General features: G+C 42.3%; 2 protein-coding genes across 2 annotated transcripts in view; both read left to right on the top strand.

Moving 5' to 3' along the window:
• The window catches only part of NQO2 (N-ribosyldihydronicotinamide:quinone dehydrogenase 2), a 698,677-nt gene that overhangs the window by 102,529 nt on the left and 570,745 nt on the right, over positions 1–25,403 (top strand). The gene's annotated exons all lie outside the window — the stretch shown is intronic.
• BPHL (biphenyl hydrolase like) overlaps positions 1–25,403 on the top strand; it is a 46,182-nt gene that overhangs the window by 13,324 nt on the left and 7,455 nt on the right. The window contains exons 2-6 of the mRNA XM_066377061.1: positions 2,184–2,287; positions 4,714–4,880; positions 6,380–6,533; positions 20,122–20,257; positions 24,300–24,419. Coding sequence (XP_066233158.1) covers positions 2,184–2,287; positions 4,714–4,880; positions 6,380–6,533; positions 20,122–20,257; positions 24,300–24,419 — 681 coding nt within the window. The remainder of the gene's footprint in view (positions 1–2,183; positions 2,288–4,713; positions 4,881–6,379; positions 6,534–20,121; positions 20,258–24,299; positions 24,420–25,403) is intronic.

Below are 25,403 nucleotides of genomic sequence, written 5' to 3'. Positions count from 1 at the left end.
TCTGTTGCTCGGCAACCAAGCTACTTTATTGCCTGATGCAAGACCATGGAGCCATCCTCAGTGTGCCTGGGGCCAACTTGCTCCAACCAAGCCGTGTCTGTGGGAGGAGAAAAGAGAGAGAAGGGAGAGGTGCAGGGGTGGAGAAGCAGATGGTCGCTTCTCCTGTGTGTCCGGACTGTGAATCAAGCCCAGGATATCCATACGTAGGGCTGACACTCTACCACTGAGCAAACTGGCCAGGGCCACACAATTACTTTTACATGCAAGGAAGGGACCCCTCAGAAACCTTTAGGACACGAGGAGTCAGTAAGGTACGCACTATCACAAGCTGTGCAAAATTCCTTCACCTCTGCTTGGGGAACTGCCACATGGCTGTGTGTTACACAGCAAACACTAGGACCTTTTGCTCCAACCTTGTATCTCAAGCTCTTCTTCCCTCAGTCATGACCTGCCCCTCCCTGAGGGGTTTCAGATGAATCTCTGTGTCTTTGTCTTTTCTCCTAGGAGACTATGAGCAAAGCAGGTGTGTCAGTAAACAAACATTTGTGGAAGTGAATGTCAGTAGAGTATTATTTGCTTTTATCTTGAGCCTACAGACATCTTAACAATAAAAATGAGTTACTCAGAGGAACAGGACACTAACTTGGTGGTGTCATTGTGACAGTACAATTGCTTAGTGGCTTATTGCTCCTCCCAAAATATTTCTATAGATAATGAGCTTGCAGTTAGGCAGACCTTACTACCAACCGATTCTGTCATATTTCCCCAGAAAAGGCACGTGTTTAAGACTTGATGTACCTTCATCCAATGATTTTGTTCCAGCATCTGTCCTAGTATGGCATGATGTCCCTTTCTCCTGTCTCCCAGCCATTCGGGAGATTGGTAGGGGACTGCCAGAACCTGAGGCAGGGCCTATATACGACGGCATCATCATCCTAGAGCTTCTGGGGGCACAGCTGAGGGGAGGCTGGTTAATCAGAACAGAACACCTGGTGTAACACATATACTGTTGGAACAGACTGGCAGAGTCCTAGCACCTGACACCTTCTCCACGCTGAGCATGTGCAGTTAGATGCTGCATCATGGGAGGTCTTGGGCCAAGAAGGGTAGGTGACAGGAGGAGGGCTCTTGAGATCCTATGGGCCCAGCCACTCAACAGTCAACACAGAAATATTTCAGCATCTTAAAAACCAGTCTGGCCAGCCTGATCAGGCGGTGGCACAGTGGATAGTGTCGGACTGGGACATGGAGGGCCCAGGTTCAAAACCCAAGGTTGCTGGCTTGAGTGCAGGCTCATCTGGCTTGAGTGTGGGGTTGCTGGCTTGAGTGTGAGATCATAGACATGACCTTATGGTCGCTGGCTTGAGCCCAATGTCACTAGCTTGAATCCAGTCACTGGCATGAGCAAGGGGTCACTCACTCTGCTGTAGCTCCCGTCCCCCCCTCCCCAGTCAGGGCACATATGAGAAAGCAATCAATGAACAACCAAGGTGCTACAACGAAAAATTGATGATTCTCATCTCTCTCCCTTCTTGTCTGTCTGTCCCTATCTGTTCCTCTGTCCCTCTCTCTGTGACACACACACAAAAAAATCTGGCCATATCTACTAACTAGACCCTTCTGTAGCTGGCTGGAGAACATGGGAAGTCACATGCCTACAGGACAGCCTTGAGGTCAAGCTTTCCTGGTGGACCTGAGATCCATTTCATCCTCAGGAATGCTGCCAAGGCAGCAGCAGACCCAGGTAGCTCCTCTCCACCTGCTAAGGGTCAGGCAATGGCCCAGGTCTGTGCTGCTGATGCTTGCCCTCGCATTCCATTGTGTGGCACTCCCACACCAGCCTGAACTTCAGCACTACTGGCTGCCAGCCCACCAGGCATGTGCCTATGGCCTGTATGACTATTGACTTGAACAGGCCTCTCAGTACTTTGGTAGGGTGAGCCCTGAGTTGGTGCTTAGGAGATTCAGATATGAAGATATGTCTAGATCTGCCATCTAGCAGGGGAGATACAAACTCATTCATGTTTAGGTTTGGAAAACTGAAGCACAAATCAGAATAGTCTGAGAAGCCTAACAAGGGTACTGGAGCTGACTTGTGTATATAAAAGGGCAGTTTTGTCATATTACATTGGCACTGCTAAATAATCATTCTCTTTTGGGGATGGGTTTTTTTTTTCTTCTAGCACATCGGTAACCTCTGCCAAAGTGGCTGTGAATGGTGTCTACCTGCATTATCTGAGGACCGGAGAGGGCGAGCATGCAGTCTTGCTGCTTCCTGGAATGCTGGGTCTGGAAGGCTTTATTATTATTATTAAATGAGAGGCGGGGAAGCAGACAGACAGGCTCCCGCATATGTCCTGACCGGGGTCTACCCAGCAAGCCCCCTACCAGGCAATGTTCTACCCATCTGGGGCTGCTGCTCCATTGGTCAGAAACTGAGCTATTTTAACACCTGAGGCTCAGTGCTGGGGGCCAACTTGGTCAAACCATTTGATCCATGGCTGCAGGAGTGGGGCAGAGAGAGAAAGAGAGAGAGAGAGAGAATATGAATAGGTGGAGAAGCAGATGTCGTTTCTCCTGTGTACCCTGACCAGGAATCGAACCCGAGACTTCCACATGCCAGGCTGATGCTCTACTGCTGAGCCAAGAGGCCAGTGTGGTTCTGGAAGGTTTTAATGGAATGTTCTTGCATGCTGTGCAATCTATGATGTTTTCACAATAGTAGTTGGTAAATGCTGATTATTCATTTTATTGCTTTGTGGACACACTTTAAGTAACATCTGCTGCAATCAATGTTAGGTTTTTAGAAAGATAACTTTCTGCTACATTTATTTTTTTTATTTAAATTTCTGTTTTCTCCCAGGCAAGTACACTGTGTAGTTAATTGCCTACAATTTGGGAGGGTGACAGGGCTCAAGGAAAGGGGTATGGGAAGAAGGGATAGGTGAAGAAAGATGAGTGGGTGACCAACCATTCAGGAGTGCCTGGAATTCAGGGTTTTCTGGGATGGGAGATTTTCAGTACTAAAAGATAGATTGGTGGCCCATTGTGGCTTTGTATTCAATCAAAGTAAGAGCTGAGAGCAACACAGTTTAAAGGCCTCTTGAAAGTCCAAATTAGACTAGTATGAGTAGAGTATTGTGAAGCCAGCCGAATCTCAATCTCGTTTTACAGGTAAGGAGTTGAGATACAGGCAGATCAGGGGGAAATATTCCAGTGGTCTCAAGACATCTCAAATTTGGTTTTAAGGGTTTTAGTATTGGATTGTTCTGTTTAGTTAAATAATCTTAATTTATACTTATTTCCTCATGATTTGCTTCCTTGTGAAATTTTTCAGTTACTTGATGGTTCCACTTTACTGAGCCTCAGCCGCTTGTGGTACCACTGTAGCTATCAAGGCACCCTTGTCTAGAGAGTATAGAGTTCCTTCTCTTTTTTCTTTAAGCTGTTGTAATGAAGGAGGACATTTTCTCTAATGACTGATGTCGAGCCCAAGTTATCTGTTAAAACAATAAATAATCTATCTGGCCCTGCCCACCACGTTGGCCATAAGCACAGTACACAAGATTCTGTGTGCGCACACAGTAGCCATAATCAGTGGCCAGGCTGGGAACTGCCAGTCAAGTCCACCACTGGCTTGTTAGTTTGTGCTGTTTTGGGATTTTTTAATGAAATAAACTAATTTTATCTTCTTTTACACCCTCCCCCATTATTTGTCCGTTAAAATAATATTAATGTTTAATTTTCTTGTTTCTAGTTATAACCCCAAAAGAACTTGAGAGCTATTTACATTAGCTTAGTAAAGAAACATCTGGGATTTTAGAATTCTACTTGAGTAACTTAGATCACATCTCATAAATCTGTCTATAGATATTGGAAGCTCTCTCGCTTGTATCAGCCAATTAACAAAAAAGAAAGAAAAAATAACCCAGAAGCATATCATATCAGTAAGTCTGTTTCTGTGCAGTTCTATGATTTATTTATTTATTTTTATTTTTTCAGTGAGAGGAGGGGAGGCAGAGACAGACTCTGGCATGCGCCCTGACTGGGATCCACCTGGCATGCCCACTAGTTGGCGATGCTCTACCCATCTGGGGCCCTTGCTCCATTGCAATCGGAGCCATTTTTAGTGCCTGAGGCAGAGGCCATGGAGCCATCCGCAGCGCCCTGGGCCAACTCACTCTAATCAAGTCATGGCTGCAAGAGGGGAGGAGAAGACAGAGAGAGAGAGAGGGAGAGAGAGAGAGAGAGAGAAGCGAGAGGGGGAGGGGTGGAGAAGCAGATGGGTGCTTCTCCTGTGTGCCCTGACTGGGAATCAAACCTGGGACTTCCATGTGATAGGCTGACACTCTACCACTGGGCAAACCAGCCAGGGCTGATTTTTTTTTTTATGAAAGATTGAGCTGAAGAGGTATGAAAAGTGCAGAACTTTAATAATAATACAGGATTAGATGAAGAATCAGGGCCTCTGTCTTTCTCAAAGTAACCACTAAGGGGGAAATAAGAGGCAGGTCTCCACAGGGAAAGGATGTCCTCCTCCCCATAAAAATTAATTTCATTTTTGCAAGGCTCCTTTGCTAATTCCATTCTGATGTCTGACTTTGAGTAGAAATTAATTACTTTGTTATCCGATTGTAATTATTTCTTTTTTAACAGTAATGTGTTTGAAACAATAAAAGCATTCACTTGAACTAACCAAGTACTTATTTTTAGGAAGTGGAGAGACTGATTTTGGACCTCAGATTAAAGACCTAAATAAGAAGCTCTTTACTGTGGTTGCCTGGGATCCTCGAGGCTATGGACATTCCAGACCCCCAGATCGAGATTTCCCAAGGGACTTTTTTGAAAGGGATGCAAAAGATGCTGTTGATTTGATGAAGGTGTGTCTCAGGGAATAACCCAAGGGATGTAGGATGGGTGGGTTTGTCTTCATTTATTTTGTTTTTGTTTTTAATTTCTACAAGTATAATGCCATGCAGTTCCTATAGGAAATTTTAAAAGTTCAAATAGATATAAAGAAGAAAGTAGAAATATCCCACAGTCCAACTATGTAGAGATATCACTCCCAAAACTTTGAGGCTCTGCCTTTCTAGCTAGTCTTATTACATATATAAGTACACAGTTTTATATTGATGGCATTATACTGTACCTGATGTTTTTTCAACTTACTATGTCATTGAACAATTTGTCAAGAAGCTACTTCATGTCAATAAACACAAATTTACATCAGTATTATAATAGGTGTGTAGTGTTTCATTGTATGCATGTACTATGTGTTATTCACCTCTCTTCTAATGGAGGTAGATACATAACAGTTTTTAAATTGCCTTTTTTTTTTGGTGATTATAAACAGCAGTGCAGTACACATTCTTTTTCCATGGACATTTTAGTTCTCTTTTTTTTGTTGTTATTATAAGAATGCTGCTATGGACATCCTGGACCCATCTCCTGGTGCACAGTATAAGATTTTCATACATATGTATTTAAGAGATGGCTTGCTAGGGTATAGGAGATGCACATGTTCATTTTACAAGATAGGCCAAGTTGTTATTCATTGTCTTTATCCCTGTTTATCAGGAAATACCTTGGATTGACATTTGTTAATTCCTCAACTTAATTTTCCCAGTGATTCAATTTTTACTCTTAGACAGCATCTCTCAGATGTAATTTCTGTTCATTTTCCCTGTGAAACACATTTTCAGAGCCTGGCTGATTCACTATAGGGCTAATAAAACCTCCCCACAACACCATTCTCTTCTAAATTTCTTCCAGCTACTTCTTCACAATGTTGCAGTTTGTGGCTTTACCAGATACAAGGACTTCATTCATCCAGTTTCCCTTTCTGAGCTACACTGCTGTTCTCAAAAGTCTTTGCTCAGGTGTGCATGTGCACACACATGTCACTTGTCACATCCAAGTACAGCTGATCTCCATGGTTTCCAGTTCATTGAGACTGTATCCAGCCAGAAGTATTTCCTTCAAAATTCAAAACAATACTGTAGACTTAAGTTTTTATGGCAATTTTATTTACAACAAACTAATTGAGGGAAAATATGTATGTCCTCAAACGGTAGATATTAGGATTTTTCATTAATTATCAATTGATATTCCAAACTCTACAGCTGTATTGATTTTTTTAATTATTGATTATTGGGTTCTTTTAAGTGTTTATTATATTGAAATTTAGAGAGAGAGAGGCAGGGAGAGAGAGAGAGAAGGACAGAAACATTGAGCTGTTTCTGTATGTGCCCTGACTGGGGATCCAACCAGCAACCTCTGCGCTTTAGGACAGTGCTCTAACCAGCCATGGTGATTATTGGTTTCTTTTAACAGAAATGATCATTAACCTAAACTGTGCTTTTTGTTGTACTTATCACAGGCACTGAAGTTTAAGAAAGTGTCTTTGCTGGGGTGGAGTGATGGCGGCATCACAGCACTAATTGCAGCTGCCAGATACCCGTCTTACATCCACAAGATGGTGATTTGGGGAGCCAATGCCTTTGTTACTGAGGAAGATGAAATGATTTACCAGGGTAGGTTCCATGCACTGCACATGTCATGACAAGTAGTCTCCTCCTCTCTCCACTCCCCTCTAATTCTTATTTTGATGTGTACTGACAAGCCATATCTCAGAAGAATACTTTCTCTGAAAAGTAATGCAATTTAAACCAGCCTGTGTTTTAAAACTTTCTCTTTCCAGAAGTGACACTTTTATGACTCAGGAAAGGGCTAATTCAGTATTTATAGTTTCTACTACTGACAGTAAGCTTCAAGGAAGGAGGGGGCTTGGTGTGAAATGTTATTCATAACCTCATTTGAAATGAAATAATAGTGTGAAAGGGAACATTGTATTCAAATACAAAACCTTATATATGATATAGAATTTCTGTGCTAGTCACATGTTTTAAGGTTGTCCTTCAGGCTTATCTTTAAGGTTTTTAAAGACATGAGAACAGGGACCAGCAGACAACAGCCCAGGAGCCGAATCCAGCTCACCATGTATTTTTGTAAGGCCTGGACACTGAAGGAGGGGGCTAATGTGGTGAGTCCTGGAGGCCAATATGGGGTATCCCTTTTCATCCCCATTTCTCCCTCCACTCCCAGTGTTGCTGCCAGGAACTGTGTTGGTGGGCACCTACACATTGGCACCTGCTGGTTGTAATCAAGCACCAGTCACATAATTTCAGTTGGCAATTCAGGAGTTGCTTAGCCTCCAGCAGGCTGCTCAGACAGAGACTGCTGGGCCCTTGGAAGGAGAGAGGGCACATCAGGATCTGGGGGAGCCTGAGGCACAAAGTGAAATTGACCTGGGCTATGCCAGCACCACCACATGTTAGCCTGGCCCACCAGGACTCTTCTCTTCAGACCAGTAGCTTTTTTTTCCTGTTAGTTCCCAGATGGCCTACCCCAGACAGTTAGGGCCAGGCAGATCATAAGTTTCTCTCTGTCTACATAATATTTTTGATTTTGCCTCTTGGCCTACATGGCTTAAACTGTTTACTCTCTGGTCCTACAGAAATAGTTTGCAGACCCATGCAATAGAATACCATAAATCTAGTCTTTTCCAGCAACTCTCTAATTCACATGACTTAAGTAAGCTATTTGAGGGCAATACAGTGTGTCTGTAAAGTCATGGTGCACTTTTCACAGGTCACAGGAAAACAACAAAAGACGATGGAAATGTGAAATCTGCACCAAATAAAAGGAAAACTCTCCCACTTTCATACCTATTCAGTGCAGTTTGATGTGGGCTCACACACAGATTTTTTAGGGCTCCTTAGGTAGCTATCCCGTATAGCCTCTACAGACTCATCACTGACTGATGGCCTACCAGAACGGGGTTTCTCCACCAAACTGCCGGTTTCCTTCAACTGCTTATCCCACCAAGTAACGTTATTCCTATGTGGTGGTGCTTCGTTATAAACATGCCGATATTCACGTTGCACTTTGGTCATGGATTCGAATTTAGCGAGCAACAGAACACACTGAACTTTCCTCTGTACCATCCACATCTTGACTGGCATGGCCGTGGGCTGCTCCGCTGTATACACGGTATTACATCATCATCTGTGCATGCGCACATGCTTTCACATCATCCTACAGAAACTGGGAGGGTTTTCCTTTTATTTGGTGCAGATTTCACATTTCTGTCGTCTTTTGTTGCTTTCCTGTGACCGGTCAAAAGTGCACCATGACTTTACGGACACTCTGTATTTTTACTGTAGAATCGTAGTTCTTGACAGCATTCCTGTTTGGTAAAGAAGTATGACACTCTTGCCCTAGCCAGATAGCTCCGTTGGTTGGAACATCAGCCCAAAGCGCAGAGGTTGTCAGTTCGATTCCTAACCAGGTCACATACAGGAACAAATTGATGTTTCTCTCTCTCTCTCTCTTCCCTCTTCCCCCCTTTCTCTCTGGATAAAATTAATAAATAAATATATTTTAAGAACTATGACACTCTGGCCTGACCTGTGGTGGCTCAGTGGGATAAAGCGTCGACCTGGAACACTGAGATCGCCGGTTCGAAACCTTGGGCTTGCCTGGTCAAGGCACATATGGGAGTTGATGCTTCCTGCTCCTCCCCCTTCTCTCTCTCTCTGTCTCTCTCTCTCTCTAAAAAATCAATAAATAAAATATTAAAAAAAAAAAAAGAACTATGACACTCTTAAATGCTAGGCCTGATTTAATTACCAATCCTAGTCAGTACTCCTGTCTGGTTCTGAGAAGAATGTCTGTCTTGTGCAGAATAAGTCATTCCACCTTGTTGCTGGTCCCTTCCTCTCGCTGCCTCTAAGACAGGGTGTTTGGTTCTCTCCTCTCTGAGTCATTGACTTCTCTCCCTGGGTCTTTCCTCTCAGCCTGTAAAGGTGGGCATGGCTCCTCCTCCAAAAGGTGGTCCTTCTTACCTACGATCACTACCTTGCCATTCTTTGCCCTTTCCCATGAATTTATTGGAAGAGTTGTCTGCTTCTACACATTCTTCCCTCATTCTTTCTTCAGTCCATTTTCTCCCAGACTGAAACTGTTCTCACTGAGATTGGTGTTATCTCATTGTTGTCAAAGACAGTGGATTCTTTTAGAGTTGTTTGTAGTTATTTCTTGTCATTCTTTTTTTTTTCTTTTGTTTTTCTCTTATTACTCTTTAAGAATTTGTGAAGGCTATCATGATATCCCCTCTTTGTTCCCTGAAATGGCTCATTTGTATCATCTCTCTTTTTATCCTGACCAGCATAACTAAAGGATTGATTGTTTTTTCAGAGAACTAAATTTTGGTTTTATTAATTTATTTTTGTTGTTTTCTGTTTTCAATTTTATTATTTCTGCTTTTTATTATTTTCTTCCTTCTGATTGCTTTTGAGTTTTTTGTTGTTGTTGGTTTTTGCTAATCTCTTAAAGCAGAAGCTTAGATTATTGAATTAGAACTTGCTTCTTTTTAATATAAAAATTTAATGCTATAAATTTCCCTATAAGTCCTACTTTGGCTGTATCCTACAACTTTGATATGTTGTAATTTCATTTAGCTTAAAATATTTTCTAATATCCCTTCAGATTTCCTCTTTGACCCATGATGATTTAGAAATATTTAATTTACACATATTAGAGGTTTCTCAGATAGCTTTCTCTGATTGGTTTCTAGCATAATTCCTTAATGTGCACAAAATATACTTTGTATAATATCAATTATTTTACATTTTATTTGTGTCACAGAATATGGTCTATTGTAAATTTGAAAATAATATGTATTATGCTTGTGTTGGGTAGAGTATTATATAGATGTCAATTAGGTAATGTTGGATAGTGGTATTGTTCAGGCCTTCTGTATCCTTTCTGATTTTTGTCTACTTGTTCTATCAGTAACAAAAAAAGAAATGTTGTAGACTCTGGATATAATTGTGGATTTGTCTCTTCTGCATTTTAGTTTTTGTTTTGTATATTTTGGGGCTTCAAATTTGGGAAGTTTGTAGTCATTATTTTATCAGATACGTTTTCTTTGTCACTAACTTTCTTTTCTCTGGAGCTCCAATGGCACATATGTTATAATGTCTGCCCAGTCTCTCCTCAACCTGTACTAAAATGGCTTCCATTCCACCAGCCCAGAGAAAACAGTGCCTCTGTGCTACCACGCTCATTGGACACTTATTGCCCTCTGGTTCAGTGGTCATTCTGCAGCATTTGAAAATACACATATAGCCTGACTAGACAGTGACACAATGGATAGAGTCTGGGATACAGAGGACCCATGTTTGAAACCCCAAGGTCACTGGTTTGAGCACGGGCTCACTGGCTTGAATATGGGGTCACTGGCTTGAGCATGGGATCATAGACATGACTCCATGGTCTCTGGCTTGAGCCCAAAGGTCGTTGGCTTGAGCAAGGGGTCACTCACTCTGCTGTAGCCCCCCAGTCAAGGCACATATGAGAAAGCAATCAATGAGCAACTAAGATGCCACAACAAAGAATTGCTGCTTCTCATCTCTCTCCTTTCCTATCTATCTGTCCCTATCTATCCTTCTCTCTGTCTTCCTGTCTGTCTCTTTCTCTCTTGCTAAAAAAAAAAAAAGAAAGAAAAAGAAAATATGCAATATAATATATATACTATTGTTCATACCCCTCTTCTTGAAGTTTCCTGTCTTGAAGTTCTTGCCACAGGGTTCTCTCTTCTATCTCTGATTTTCCCTGGCTTTGACACATACTCACGCTCCCTGCTGGGCCCTGTGATGCTGGGGTCTCCCAGTCACCATCCTTGGCACTCCACTCATCTTCTCACTTACACCCAAGAAGCTTCCATCATCCCTTGGCTTCACTGAACTCCTAAATTCTGGGTAGTCAATTTTTATTCTATTTTCTTATCTGGTTTTTCAGTATGTACCTTAAATTCGGTATGTCTAAAATTGAACTCAGTCTTTCCTCCAGAGAAGTTCTTCCTGCTAAATTTCTTAATCTTGGTACACAATCCCCAATGGAGTATGCTATTTTGCCCACAAAATAATATTTTAAGTTAGTGCTTATTGAATGCCTGCTATGAACTGTTTTTATCTCGTGTGATATCCCTGTAAATTAGCTGTTACTCAGCCTGTTTTTATTTATTTATTTATTTATTTATTTAATTCACTGAGAGGAGGGGAGGCAGAAACAGACGCCTGCATGCACCCCAACCAGGTCCACCTGGCAAGCCCACTAGGGGGCGATGCTTTACCCATTTGGGGCCCTTGCACCATTGCTGAGCAACCAAGCTCTTCCTAGTGCCCGAGGTGGAGGCCATGGAGTCATACTCAGTGCCTGGGGCCAACTTACTTCAATTGAATCATGTCAGCCTGTTTTGAGATGATAAAGAAGTGAAGACACCTGCCATGATGACACAACTGGGAGGTGGCACTTCATGCCCAACCCTAATGGCCAAGCGATTACCTGCTACAATATAATCAACTAGCCCTCTAATATTTCTGCATTCTTTCTTTGCTCTGTCTGCAGTTTGTCCCCCCTTTTCATTCCTCCTGCCAGGCACCAAGTCCAGACCCTTGTCACCTCCACTTAGATTGAGTCAGCACCTCTCTAACCAGTCCTGTCAATCTACTTTCTACACTGCTCTGATAGGAGTCTCATTATATCTTACTGAAAAATCCTTCAAGGTCTCCCATGGCTGAGTGAAGTCAAGTCCAAACTTTTCAGCCTTGCTCACAGAGTTTGAGCGACCCAGGCGCCTCTGTCTCTCTAGGTCTACCTCCCACTATTTTTGTCTCCCCACCGCCACATGTCCATCTTCTTGTTTGGTCACCTGAAAACCCCAGAAGTTCTAGCCATAGGTAGTGTGGTTCTCTGCCTCTGTGCACATGCTGTTTCTGCTCCTGTATTTGCTTGCTGACTTCTGTCCTCACTGACTTAAATACAGCAGTGTGTCCTCTAGGAAGTCCCCACCCCTTCTACTCCTTCCCCTTGACCATTTGAGCTTCTGACCCTCTTTCTATCCCCCTCATCCTCCCCCATGACACCCAGTACTCTTTCACACTATGGTTGTTTACAACAGTGTTTTTCAGCTGTTGGTCTGGTCTGCCAGAAATTTCGTGCCGTTCCATGAAAGAGTTAACTTCCTGATGTTGTATGAAAATTATAGACCCAATAATCTTAGTCAAATTTGCTTATAGCCAGGGTGATCTCTGCCTTAGAGGTGGCTGAAATTATTCTCAAATTTTCATTGGTTTGCAAGTGTGAAAAGGTTGAAAACCACTGGTTTGCAAGTTCTTGACTGAAGAGCAGAGACCACATCTCATTTAAGTTTGTATCTGTTGTGACTAACACACAGCTAGGGAAACTATAGCCCGGAGAAGCTAAGGGAAATGCTCAAGGTCACGGAGCTCGTAAGCACAAATAATATTTGTGCTTCAAATAATATTTACCAGATTAACTCACTAACTAATTGAGTGAATGTTTTCTTCATTAGGATTCCATACTTATCATAAACCAGGGGTCCCCAAACTACGGCCCGTGAGCCTCATGGGGCCCCCTGAGGGCATTTATCTAGCCCCTGCCGCACTTCCGGAAGGGGCACCTCTTTCAGTGGTGCTTCTGGAGTACTGTATGTGGTGGAGTTGCTTACATACAGTACTACTTCCGGTGACGTGGGACGTACACATCACGGCTCCGGAAGCGTGTCATATCACTTGTTACGGCTAACAGTGACAAATATGGAACCGGACATTGACCATCTCATTAGCCAAAAGCAGGCCCAGAGTTCCCATTGAAATACTGGTCAATTTGTTGATTTAAATTTACTTTTTCTTTATTTTAAATATTGTATTTGTTCTTGTTTTGTTTTTTACTTTAAAATAAGATATGTGCATTGTGCATAGGGATTTGTTCATAGTTTTTTTTTATAGTCTGGCCCTCCAACGATCTGAGGGACAGTGAACTGGCCCACTGTGTAAAAAGTTTGGGGACCCCTATTATAAACTATATGCTCAAAAAGAAATATATCAGTTTCTTTTTGGAGAGAAATTACTTTTTTGATTCAAATGATAATTTTAGGAACTTAACTATGAAAGATAATTATTATTCATTTATGATGGAAGTCATATAATTTGAGGTAAAACTGGCTGGCTCTTGAAAAAAATGACAAGTAAATATATAAATACATAGAATATTTTTGAGTGCTTGTTTTATGCACTGTTGTTAGCACATTTCATGTCTAACTTATTTGCTTTTTCCTCATAGTATTATTACAATTTTCATTTTTCAGCTAGGGAAACTGTAGCCCGGAGAAGCTAAGGGAAGTGCTCAAGGGCACGGAGCTCGTAAGCACAAGAGCTGGTATGCAGATATAGGCAGTGTGACTTCCAAGCCTGTGTTCTAACTGCAGCACTCAATGTGAACATCTGGCTTGCCCCAGCTATGGCTAGATCTCCCTGTCCCCTGAGATTTAAGTAATATGTCCTGTGGGCATCTAAGGTCTTGCCCCAAATTTTACATTTCCATAGATACTTCTTGCTCTAAGTGCCTAGTTTTTATCAAGTTAATTCCTTATAAGAATCTCTTGTTCCAAGTGGAGGAATTTACATTTTAGCAAGAAAAATATCTCCATTTTTTTGTGTGTGTGTGTGTCAGAGACAGAGAGAGTCAGAGAGAGGGACAGATAGGGACAGACAGACAAGAAGGGAGAGATATAAGAAACATCAATTCTTTGTTGCAGCTCCTTAGTTGTTCATTGATTGATTTCTCATATGTGCCTTGACCAGGGGGCTACAACAGACCGAGTGACCCCTTGCTCGAGCCAGTGACCTTGGGCTCAAGCTGGTGAGCCTTGCTCAAACCAGATGAACCCACGCTCAAGCTGGCAACCTCGGGGTCTCAAACCTGAGTCCTCCACATCCCAGTCTGATGCTCTATCCACTGCGCCACCGCCTGGTCAGAAATATCTTCATATTAAACATTATTAAAAATTTGGTTCTTAAAAGGTTTTGACTTTCCCACTACAGCGGACTTTCTTTATTTTGTAAAAAGTGTATAAATTAATAAAATATATAAGTTTAAAATATTATATAACATATACTAATGCCATATTAGTGTATAATAGAATATTTGGTATATAAATAATAAATATATATTTATATTATATTATATATTTTATTATAGAATTTGTTTTTGAGCTATAAAAAGTGATTTCATACTGTAGCATGTCTTCTGTGACTCAATCTTCACTGAACATTATATTTCTAAAATTCTTTTTTTTTAAATGAGAAGAGAGGAAACAGAGTGACAGACTCCTGGCATCCACCTGGCAACCCTTGTCTGGGGCCGATGCTTGAATCAACTGAGCTATCCTCAGTGCCTGGGGCTGACAGTCAAACCAATCAAGCCACTGGCTGCAGGAGATAAAGAGAGAGAAAAGGAGAGAGAGGGAAAAAGAAGCAGATGGTCACTTCTCCTGTGTTCCCTGGTTGGGGATCGAACGCAGGACATCTGCACGCCAGGCCAACACTCTATCCATTGAGCCAACCAGCAGGGCCCTAAGACTTATACTTTTTTTTTTTTTTTTTCATTTTTCCGAAGCTGGAAACGGGGGAGGCAGTCAGACAGTCTCCCGCATGCGCCCGACCGGAATCCACCCGGCATGCCCACCAGGGGGCAATGCTCTGCTCCTCTGGGGCATCGCTCTGTTGCATCCAGAGCCATTCTAGCGCCTGAGGCAAAGGCCACAGAGCCATCCCCAGCGCCCAGGCCATTTTTGCTCCATTGGAGCCTTGGCTGCGGGAGGGGAAGAGAGAGACAGAGAGGAAGGAGAGGGGGAGAGGTGGAGAAGCAAATGGGCGCCTCTCCTGTGTGCCCTGGCTGGGAATTGATCCCGGGACTCCTGCACGCCAGGCCGACGCTCCACCGCTGAGCCAACCGGCCAGGGCCAAGACTTATTCTTGATACTGCTGTATCATATTCCATTGAGCAAACATGTTGCGTTTTATTTTCCCTTTCGTTTATCAATGGACAGTTGGTTTATTTTAGATGTTGTTATGGATGTCCTTGTACATGTCTTGGGGGTGTATGAGCAACAGTGTCTCTTGAGGGCAGTGGTTCTCAAAGTGTGCGCCGGACGCACTAGTGCGCCCTAGAAGATTTCCAGGTGCGCCCTATGGTATTCCAGAGAAATGTGCCCGTTGGGGATCAGAAATCCAACAGGATTTTTGGAGTTTAGATTTTTGGGGTACAAAGGTGTGGGGAATTGGCTGTAAGCTGACAGTCTGCCCCCCCCCCCACCTCACTTGCCTGATTAGGTTGCAAAGGGCAGTTAAGCTGTGGTGCTGGATTGTTTATACTGCCCCCATGTTACCCGGAAAGACTGGAGGCAAGTTTCTTCTATCCTTTGTTTGGTGTAAAGTTAAGATGATATGTATGGTGGGGGTTTTCTGCACTCAACACAAGAGTAAAAAGAGAGGAATTCTTCGATGTCTGGATGAGGATATGAGAGTCTGCCTTTCAAATATATGCCCAAACACTGAAGAAATTGCTAGGACATATCAGGCTCATGTTTCTCATAAACACAAGAATGAAAAAACTTACATTTGCGCCAGGACCTGCCAAATTTACTAAATCTTATTAAGAATGTATCTGTATATATAAGAAAACTTTTTTGTCGTTTTTTTATTTTTTAACCCCATTTTTACTAATTCTAAAAAGCATAACTCAAAAAATGTAACATAAAAATGTTTTTTAATGTCAGAATAAATTTAATTTTGTCGTATTTTTACTTAATTACCATAAAAGCATGCTTGGACTTTATATTTTTTTCTTTAATATTTGACTTAATTATTATAACACATTTCTCAGAAATTTGTATATATTGCACCTACAATTATTTGTAGGATTTTAAATGCGCCCTAACCTCAAAAAGTTTGAGAACCACTGATCCAGGGTATATGAAATTGCTGAATATTGTGGAATGCAAATACACTCCATTGCTAGTGACAGATTGTTTTGCAACTAAATAAATTTACACTTCCACCAGCAACATATGAGACACCTTAACTTGAAATCATCAGACTTTTTTTTTTTTTTTGTATTTTTCTGAAATGAGAAGCGAGGAGGCAGAGAAACAGACTCACGCCTGTGCCCGACTGAGACTCATCTGGCATGCCCACTAGGGGGCGATGCTCTGCCCATCTGGGGCCCTTGCTTTTTTAGCACCTGAGGCGGAGGCCATGGAGCCGTCCTCAGCGCCCAGGTCAACTTTGCTCTAATGGAACCTTGGCTGCGGAAGGGGAAAAGAGAGATAGAGAGAAAGAAGGGGAAGGGTGGAGAAGCAGATGGGCATTTCTCCTGTGTGCCCTGGCTGGTAATTGATCCTGGGACTTCCACCCACTGGCCAACGCTCTACCACCGAGCCAACTGGCCAGGTCCCAGACTTCTTAAATCTAGCTGGTCAAATGTATATAAATGGATATTGGGGGCATCTAAATTTGCATTTTTCTATTACTAGTAAGGTTAAGAATCTTTTTATGTGTTTATGCACCACTGGGGTTTCTTCTTCTATACTGGACCTATTTGTGTCATTTTTTTTTTATTGATTTTAGATTTTTATTATGTGATAGTTATACATATAATACAATATGTTTAATAGGCATACCTTATCAGGTGTAACAATACACTAGTACTTCTAGTATTATTTCAATGTGATTGATTTGTAGGGCAGGTAGTTTTGTTTTTTGATAATTTGATCACTAACCCCTTGCTGGTTACTGATTATATCAATAGTTAAGTTGTACAACTTGGGGCTTGTGTTTTGCTTTCTTTATGGACAGAATAATTTAATTTAATTTAATGTAATTTAATGTAAGGAAGTGCAACATGTTTTATTTTCTCATTAGTTGGTGAATTTGATTTTTTTTCCATTTACTAACCTGTTTGTCAATTACTTTGCTCGCCTTTCCTTTTTCATCTTAGACTCTCCTTCTAAGTTTCTTTCTCTCTTTCCTGAAGTTACTTTTTAGAAGTTCTTTAACTTCTAGAGGTCCGTTAATAGTACATTCAGTTTTTACCTAAGAATATCTTTTGTTTCACCATCATTCTTGAAAGATTGTTTGACTCAGAACAGATAGTAAGTGGCAAATTATTTTCTCAAAAATTGCAGTCTTTTGCTCCCCTTAATTGCCATTGAGAAGCTTTGTCAATTTAATCTTTCTTCCTCTGAAGTGGGGTCTCTTATCTCTGCCTGGCTTTCAGATTTTCTCTTTTTCTTTGATATACTGCTGATGTACTATACTGTGTCTAAGTGTGGCTTCTTTTATTTCTCTTATTTGGATTACATTTGGTTTTTGTCTTTTGATTCTTAACTGTTATCAGTCCTGAAAAACATTCTTGCCTATGTGTTTCAAATGTCTCATGTCCTCACCTCCTCCTTTTCCACTTCTTTCTGGGAGTGACTGGGCTTTGAGAACCTTGTCTTTTTGTCTTCCTGTCTCTTATCCATCTCCTTGTCTCACTGTGCAGTGTTCTGCACATTTTCTGAAGCTTTCTCTTGCAATTTTCTAGGGTTTTTTTCATTAACTTTATAAAGATTGATTGTTTTGCGATCTTGCACAGGGAACAAATATTTGCCTACTCTGAACTCTGGAAGCAGACAGAAAAGACCAGTGAGCAGTGTGCAGAACGCTTTCCTTCACAGAGGATGTGTGTTTGCTGCTCTTGAGAACCACGGGGTCAGACCAGGTCAGGGCCTTTTCATCTCAGGTTAGCCCGGGAGTCTCAGGTTCAGCTCTCCCCTCCCAACCCCAGCTAATAGTCACACTGCCCCCAGAGCAGCCCTGCCTTTGAATAATCTTAGCACTCTTTGCTCTCTTTTCAGGGCTCGCTTTCTCTTACACATACATGTATATACTCATACATATTCACACTCTCGTCCACTAATTACTGCAACTCCACCTATGCCGCAACAACTCTGAATTATGAAGATCTACTAGGCCTGACCTGTGGTGGCGCAATGGATAAAGCATCAACCTGGAATGCTGAGGTTGCCAGTTCAAAATGCCAGGCCTGGTCAAGGCACATATGAGGCTTGATGGTTCCTGCTCCTCCCCACTTCTCCCTCTCTCTCTCTCTCTCTCTCTCTCTCTCTCTCCTTCTCTTTCCCCTCTCTAAAATGAATAAATAGAAATCGAAAAAAAATTTTTTAAAAAAAATAAAGATCTACTTGTTCCACTGGAACCAAGACTTTTAGAGAATGTGGTCTGGTGTACATACAGCCAAGAGTAGAAATATCTACAGGGGATTTTTTTTAAGTTTGTCCCACAGCCCCCTTTTTCTCTGGTAATCACCAGAGTGTTGTCTGTGTCTATGAATTATTTCTTCCCCCTTTTTTTGCTTAACTCCTTTAGCCCAGCCCACCAACCCCCTCCCCTCTGACAACCATCAGTCTGTTCTCTGTATCTATGAGTCCATGTCTATATCGTTTATTACTTTGTTCATTAGAGTCCACATGAGTGAAATCATATGGTACTTGTATTTCTCTGACTGGCATATTTCACTTTGCATAATACCCTCTAGATCCATCCATGCTATCAGAAAAGGTGAAATTTCCTTCTTTTTTTTTATAGCTGAGTAGTATTCCATGTGCAGGGACTTTGTAACTGGCCATCTTCACACCATCTTGCCAGCACCTCTCTCCATTCCCCTCTTTCAACTTTCCTTTCTCTACTTCCCAAATCTCCCCCCACCTCTTCATTTTCAGGTTCCTCTCTACACCCATCTCTGAAGTCTTTCCACTTTTGCACAGAGAATCTCAGATCTCCTCAGCCTCTGTATTCAACTCTGGGCACACCTCTGCAGATTTAAACCCATCAGCAGAAGAAAGGCAGACACTATAACAGGATCTTCCCTCCTTAGGAGGCAGTTAGAGTTGTAAGTAGCAATGTTTTCTCCATTTCATTATTCTCATTCACTAGGTGTGTACTGGGTGTCTGCCAGGCACCCAGCACTGTCTTGAGCACTGTTACTGTTTAAAGTGAATTCATACAGTCAGTGCCATGTTATCTCTACGGTACGCCGTGTAGCAGAGCACTGTATGAAGCTCTCTGGGAGCAATGTTCAGTGTGCTCAGGAGGGTTAGAATCCTTATCATCAGTATATTTAAAGAAGTATGGAAAAGATTAGGCTAAGTAATTGAATGTGTTTATTTTAAAGGTGGTGGCCCTGGCCGGTTGGCTCAGTGGTAGAGTGTCGGCCTGGCATGCAGGAGTCCCGGGTTCGATTCCTGGCCAGGGCACACAGGAGAAGCGCCCATCTTCTTCTCCACCCCTCCCCCTCTCCTTCCTCTCTGTCTCTCTCTTCCCCTCCCTCAGCCAAGGCTCCATTGGAGCAAAGTTGGCCCGGACGCTGAGGATGGCTCTGTGGCCTCTGTCTCAAGCGCTAGAGTGGCTCTGGTTGCAACAGAGCAACGCCCCAGATGGGCAGAGTATCGCCCCCTGGTGGGCATGCCGGGTGGATCCCAGTCGGGTACATGCGGGAGTCTGACTGCCTCCCCATTTCCAACTTCAGAAAAATACAAAAAAAAAAAAAAAAAAAAGGTGGTTTTAAGCTATTATTTCCTTTTCTAATAGTGAGTCATTTATAGCATGGCTTGAGGTTAGTATTTATCTTTTTGCACCCACCTTTCTTCAGTTGCAGAAATTAGAAAAAAAGATTTATGTGCATTTCTCAATGTATATAAGTGCATATCAGAAAAAAACGTCTTTTTTTATAAATAATGTATATTTAGATGACTCTAATTAGAGAAATCTTTTTTTATCTTATACCATGCATAGAAAGCATTAACTGCAGGTCTAATTTCATTCACTTGGTAAGAATTTTATTGTATGCCTATTTTATACTGAGCACTGGTCTAGGACTGGGTGGTACAGTAAGAACAGAACAGACCCTTACCCTGGGACTCACACCCTAGTTGGGAGATAGATACTCGGCCATGGACACAGAAAGCACTGCAGAGTGGACGGAGAAATGTGGTAGGGGAGGGAGGCCGCAGTGACCTAAGCGAGGTGAGGATGGAGCCGTGCACGTGGAAACCTGAGGAAGTATTCACAGCAGATAAATAGCACACGATGGCTTTGAGCTAACCCTGTTCTTGTTCACACTTGTATTTTTCAGGTATCCGAGATGTTTCCAAGTGGAGTGACAAAGTAAAAAAGCCTCTAGAAACCCTATATGGGCATGACTACTTTGCAAAAACCTGTGAAAAGTGGGTGGATGGCATAACACAGTTTAAACATCTTCCAGATGGTAGGTTACATGAACTATTTAGTGGTTCTTTGCTGATTATAGACGTTGCTTGAGTTCTTCCCTTAATGTTTCAGAATTCCTCGAGATTAATGCGTTCACTTACTATCCTTCCACTTTGATGTAGAAACAGAGGACACTGGTGAGTGTACACAATACAGGTTATTGTGTACTAAATCTACCTTGCCCTGTCCGGGTAGCTCATTTGGTTAGAGCATTGTCTGGATGTGCCAAGCTTGTGGATTCGATCCCCAGTCAGGGCACATACAAGAATCAACCAATGAATGCATAAATATGTGGAACAACAAATGGATGTTTCTCTCTCTCTCTCTCTCTCTCTCTCTCTCTCTCTCTCTTCCTCCCTCCCTCCCTTCCTCCCTTTCTCTCTCTAAAATCAGTAAGTAAAAATTGTTTTAAAAATAAAAAATAGGTCCTGGCTGGTTAGCTCAGCTGTAGAGCATCAGATCAGTTTGTGAAAGTCCTGGGTTCGATTCCTGGTCAGGGCATACAGAAGAAATGACCATCTGCTTCTCCACCCCTTCCCACCCTCTCTATCTTTCTCTCTCTCTTCCATTCCTGCAGCCATGGCTTGATTCAAGCAAAAGTTTGCCCCAGACACTGAAGATGGCTCCATGGCCTCACCTCAGATGTTAAAATAGTTCAGTTGCCAAGCAATGGAGCAGCGGCCCAGACAGGCATAGCATCTCCTGGTAGGGGGTTTGCTGGGTGGATCCAGGTAAGGGCACATGCAAGAGTCTGTCTCTTCCTCCCCTCTTCTCACTTAATAAAAATATTAAAAAATAAAAGTAAATAAAATAAAATAAATCCGCCTTAAACTAGAGACAAATTATATACAGGGTGAGGCAAAAGTAGGTTTACAATTATGAGTACATGAAACAGAGTTTATTCTTGTATTATTATTGTATATATATTATAATATTGTACATTATTATTATTATTATTATTATTAGAGAGAGATATAGGAAGGGAGAGGGATGAGAAGCATCAACTTGTAGTTGCGGCACTTTAGTTGTTTATTGATTGCTTCTCATATGTGCCTTGAGGGAGGGGGCACTCAAACTGAGCCAGTGACCACTTGATCAAGCCAGTGACCTTGGAGTCATGTTGATGATCCTGCACTCAAGCCGGCTACATCAGGGTTTCGGACTTGGGACCTCAGTGTTTGGGGCCGATGCTCTATCCACTGTTCCACCACTAGTCAGGCAATGTCTCCCTGTCTTTATCTGAGAAATCAACACAGTTTTCAATTACAGTAAGAATTGACATCTTTAAGAGAAATTCTGAATTAAATTATTTTATATAGATATTTACATTTCTAAGCTCTCATTTCTCTTTTTTAATTGCTGAAAGAATAGAGAGTAGCCAAGATCTAATCTTGGATTATATTCGGTTACAAAATTATTGTAATTGAAGGATAAATTTGATCTCTTAAGTAATAATTTCCAGGATGAATTATTTGTCAAAACTTCCTCAATGAAAAGGACATTTGGAAATGTTATTTTCTTGGCTTAAGTTCAAAAGAGCAAACAGATCCTGTTTGAATTCAATGTTCACTCATAGAAACAGGTCCTTGGAATCAGTTTCCCTCAGCTCTTAAAGCAAACAGACAAATAACAACAACAAAAAAGGCTGTAAAAGAATGTCTGAGACAGTTCTCCATCAAAGAGGCAACTTTGTGAAATGTAAACTTTTATGTTTTCTTGAAGAGAGCAGTGAAAGTGTAGGATTACTCAAAGGTAAAAGCAGAATTAAATAAACAGTTCTAAAACATGTCCTGTATTTGTTAAAACTAAAAACTTCTGCTTGGTGAAAGATATCATCCAAAGAATGAAAGGACAAGCCACAGGCCAGGAGAAAATATTTGCAGGAGACCCATCTGACAAAGGTCCATCATCCAAAATGTGCAAAGAACTGTTAAAACTGGACAATCAGGAGAGAAAGCAATCAATGAACAACTAAGGAGCCGCAACAAAGAATTGATGCTTCTTATCCCTCTGCCTTCCTGTCTGTTTGTCCCTATCTGTCCCTCTCTCTGACTTTCTCTCTCTGTCTCTGTCAAAACAACAACAACAACAAAACTGAACAATTAGAAAACAACTGGAATAAAACTTGGGCCAAACAACCAGATCCCACTCTTCACCTATTAGAATGTCTACACAGAGGAATTTTAGGACAGTGAACATGCTCTCTGTATGATACCACACTTGGTACATGTCATTATACATTTGTCCAAACCCACAGAATGTGCAACACCAAGAGTGGACCCTAAGGAAAACCACGGACTTTGGGTAATAATGATGTGTCGATGGAGGTTGATTCACTATAAAAATGTACCTTTCTGGAATGAACAAATGTCATAATATAGAGGACCTAGCAGTGTACCAATCATCTTATAGTAAGACTGTTAACAAATCACTTACCACCGTTCCATACATATTAACTTGACAGGAACCCTTCTGCATAATTGTGTGCTCAGACCAGCTTAGGCATCATTGTGTAGGTTTGGAATTAGACAGACCTGGGTGTGAGTTCTGGTTTTGCCACTTGGCTCGCTATTATATAGAATGGATCCAGGCAGATCATTTAGCTTCTCTAAACTGCAATTCCCTGTCTGAGAACTAGAGATACTAACAACTACCTCATAGAGTTGTTCTGAGCACTAAAAGAGTTATGTATGTTCAACTTGGACATAGTTCTAATACAGAGAAAGTGCCCAATAAAGTACTTGATTTACAAATAATTGTACACACTAAAAGAGATAAAACATGTAACCATCATAAGTGTTTCAGGAGTAGTAAATAATTTGAACAGTTCCTAACACACAGTGAGCACTCAGTAACACTAGCATCAATTATCTGAGCATACAGTTGGCAGATGCGTGTTGTCCTAGGGACAGGAGAGGGACACTGCAGAGACCTGGAAAACTAACTCTCTGGTCAGTGTGTCCCCTCCTCGTTAAAGCCACAGCTGAGGAGAAGGGGAAAGGCCAGGTTCCTGGGCAGCACCCCCGGGGTGGCTCCCCCCTCTCTGAGTGCTTTCTTCTTGATCCAGAAAGATAAAGGGAGGAGGGGAAGCTGGCTGGGTGTTAGGAGTCTGGGCGATGGCTCTCGTTTTAGCCTCTTGGCCACCCCAGGGGACGCTGATTAATCCCTGTCTGACCTGAGGAGAAGGCCAAAGCTCAGAGTAGCTAAGGAACCACTAAGACTTCACAGACAGGAGATGGCAGGACTGGAACTGGAGCCCAGTTTGTACCATATTTCCCTTAGAGATGTTGTCATATGTGGTAGTGAGGATCTGATAACCTCTCAAAAGTATGTCCATCAGGAGTGTCGGAGAGGCAGGAGGGATAAGGAAAGGTTGTGTGAACACTGCTGTGAGGAGCGTGTACTTGGAGGGCTGGCCAGGGCCTCAAAGACCACCTAGGACAGTGGTTCTCAACCTTTCTAATGCCGTGACCCCGCAATACAGTTCCTCATGTTGCGGTGACCCTAAACTAAAAAATAATTTTGGTGGCTACTTCATAACTGTAATTTTGCTACAGTTATGATTCGGAATGTAAATACCTGATATGCATTATGTATTTTCCGATGGCTTTAGGTGACCCTGCCAGGGTCGCAACCTACAGGTTGAGAACCGCTGACCTAGGACATCATTTCACAGGAGGGGCTTTTCAGATGCCAAGATCGGGCCCGGTTTTGCACACTGGGAATTGCCGCCATGTCATATAAAGAGTTGTGGGGTTGGTTGGTTGGTTTCTCTTACTGTTTTACATGAATTATTAATTTAAGTAGGAAAACTGCTTGTTCACTAATAGAGCTTTAAAAGAAAAAGAAAAAAGAACAGCAAACAGGGAATGAAACCCAAAGAACGTTAGAAGTGGAAGGCACCTCAGACCCCGTCTAATTTAGACCACCAAGTTCACAGACTGGGCTGGGACCCTGAGGTCTGAGAGAAGACAGCCACCTGCTTCTCCTTACCTGCACAATGGTCACATTCGAGCCAACTCTCTGCCCTTGTTTTTCAGGTAGTATCTGTCGGCACCTGCTGCCCCTGGTTCAGTGTGCCACCTTAATTGTGCATGGTGAAAAGGACCCTCTGGTCCCACGCTTCCACGCTGACTTCATACACAAACACGTGAGCGGGTCACGGTGAGTCGGGCCACGTAGCAGCGTGCTGTGCCTCAGAGGCTCCTGCAGGAGGTGGGAGAAGCTGTAGCAGGGAAGGGAAACACGGACGTTGGGGTAGTGGATCTCCAGGGCACCCACTCTGGTTTTGCAATGCCAGTGAACAGTACCACTGTGTATGGGATGCCAGAGACATACGGAGCACAGAGTGCCCTGCTCCCTGGGTAACCAGGAATTGCAAGGCAGGGAGTCCTCAGGCATGTCTCCTGTCGCTGCTGTGAACATAACGGTGCTAATACGTACCAGGTTCGGTAACATCAGTGACAACTTAGGTTTATAGGAATCGCTGATAACTAAAACCATTTTATTTAGTTGGGAAATTTTTCAGACTAGTTAAAAATTATAAAAGGACCACCTACCAAATATAGAAAATTTGCAAAATCAAAAGAAGGAAACAAATCACGTTTTACTTGCCACCCATTTAAATTATTTCATTATTAGCATTTTTGTGTGTTTCCCTTTTTTTATCATAGAAATAATCATGTTCTGTAGTCAACTCCGATGCTGCTTTTATACTCACTTAAAAGTATGTTGTAAACTTTTTGTGTTATTTCAGCCTTAAAAATGTACATACCAGGCCCTGGCCAGTTAGCTCAGTCAATTAAGAGTGTCGTCCTAGCCTGACCAGGCGGTGGCGCAGTGGATAGAGCGTCGGACTGGGATGCGGAGGACCCAGGTTCGAGACCCCGAGGTCACCAGCTTGAGCGTGGACTCATCTGGTTTGAGCAAAGCTCACCAGCTTGGACCCAAGATCGCTGGCTTGAGCAAGGGGTTACTCAGTCTGCTGTAGCCCCGCGATCGAGGCACATATGAGAAAGCAATCAATGAACAACTAAGGTGTCGCAACGAAAAACTAATGATTGATGCTTCTCATCTCTCTCCGTTCCTGTCTGTCTGTCCCTATCTATCCCTCTCTCTGACTCTCTCTCTCTGTCACTGTAAAAAAAA

This window comes from Saccopteryx leptura, chromosome 3 (genome assembly GCF_036850995.1).
Source record: "Saccopteryx leptura isolate mSacLep1 chromosome 3, mSacLep1_pri_phased_curated, whole genome shotgun sequence".
NCBI lineage: Eukaryota > Metazoa > Chordata > Mammalia > Chiroptera > Emballonuridae > Saccopteryx > Saccopteryx leptura.
The sequence above is the reverse complement of the archived record's forward strand: the minus strand, read 5'-3'. Positions and strand labels throughout refer to the sequence as shown.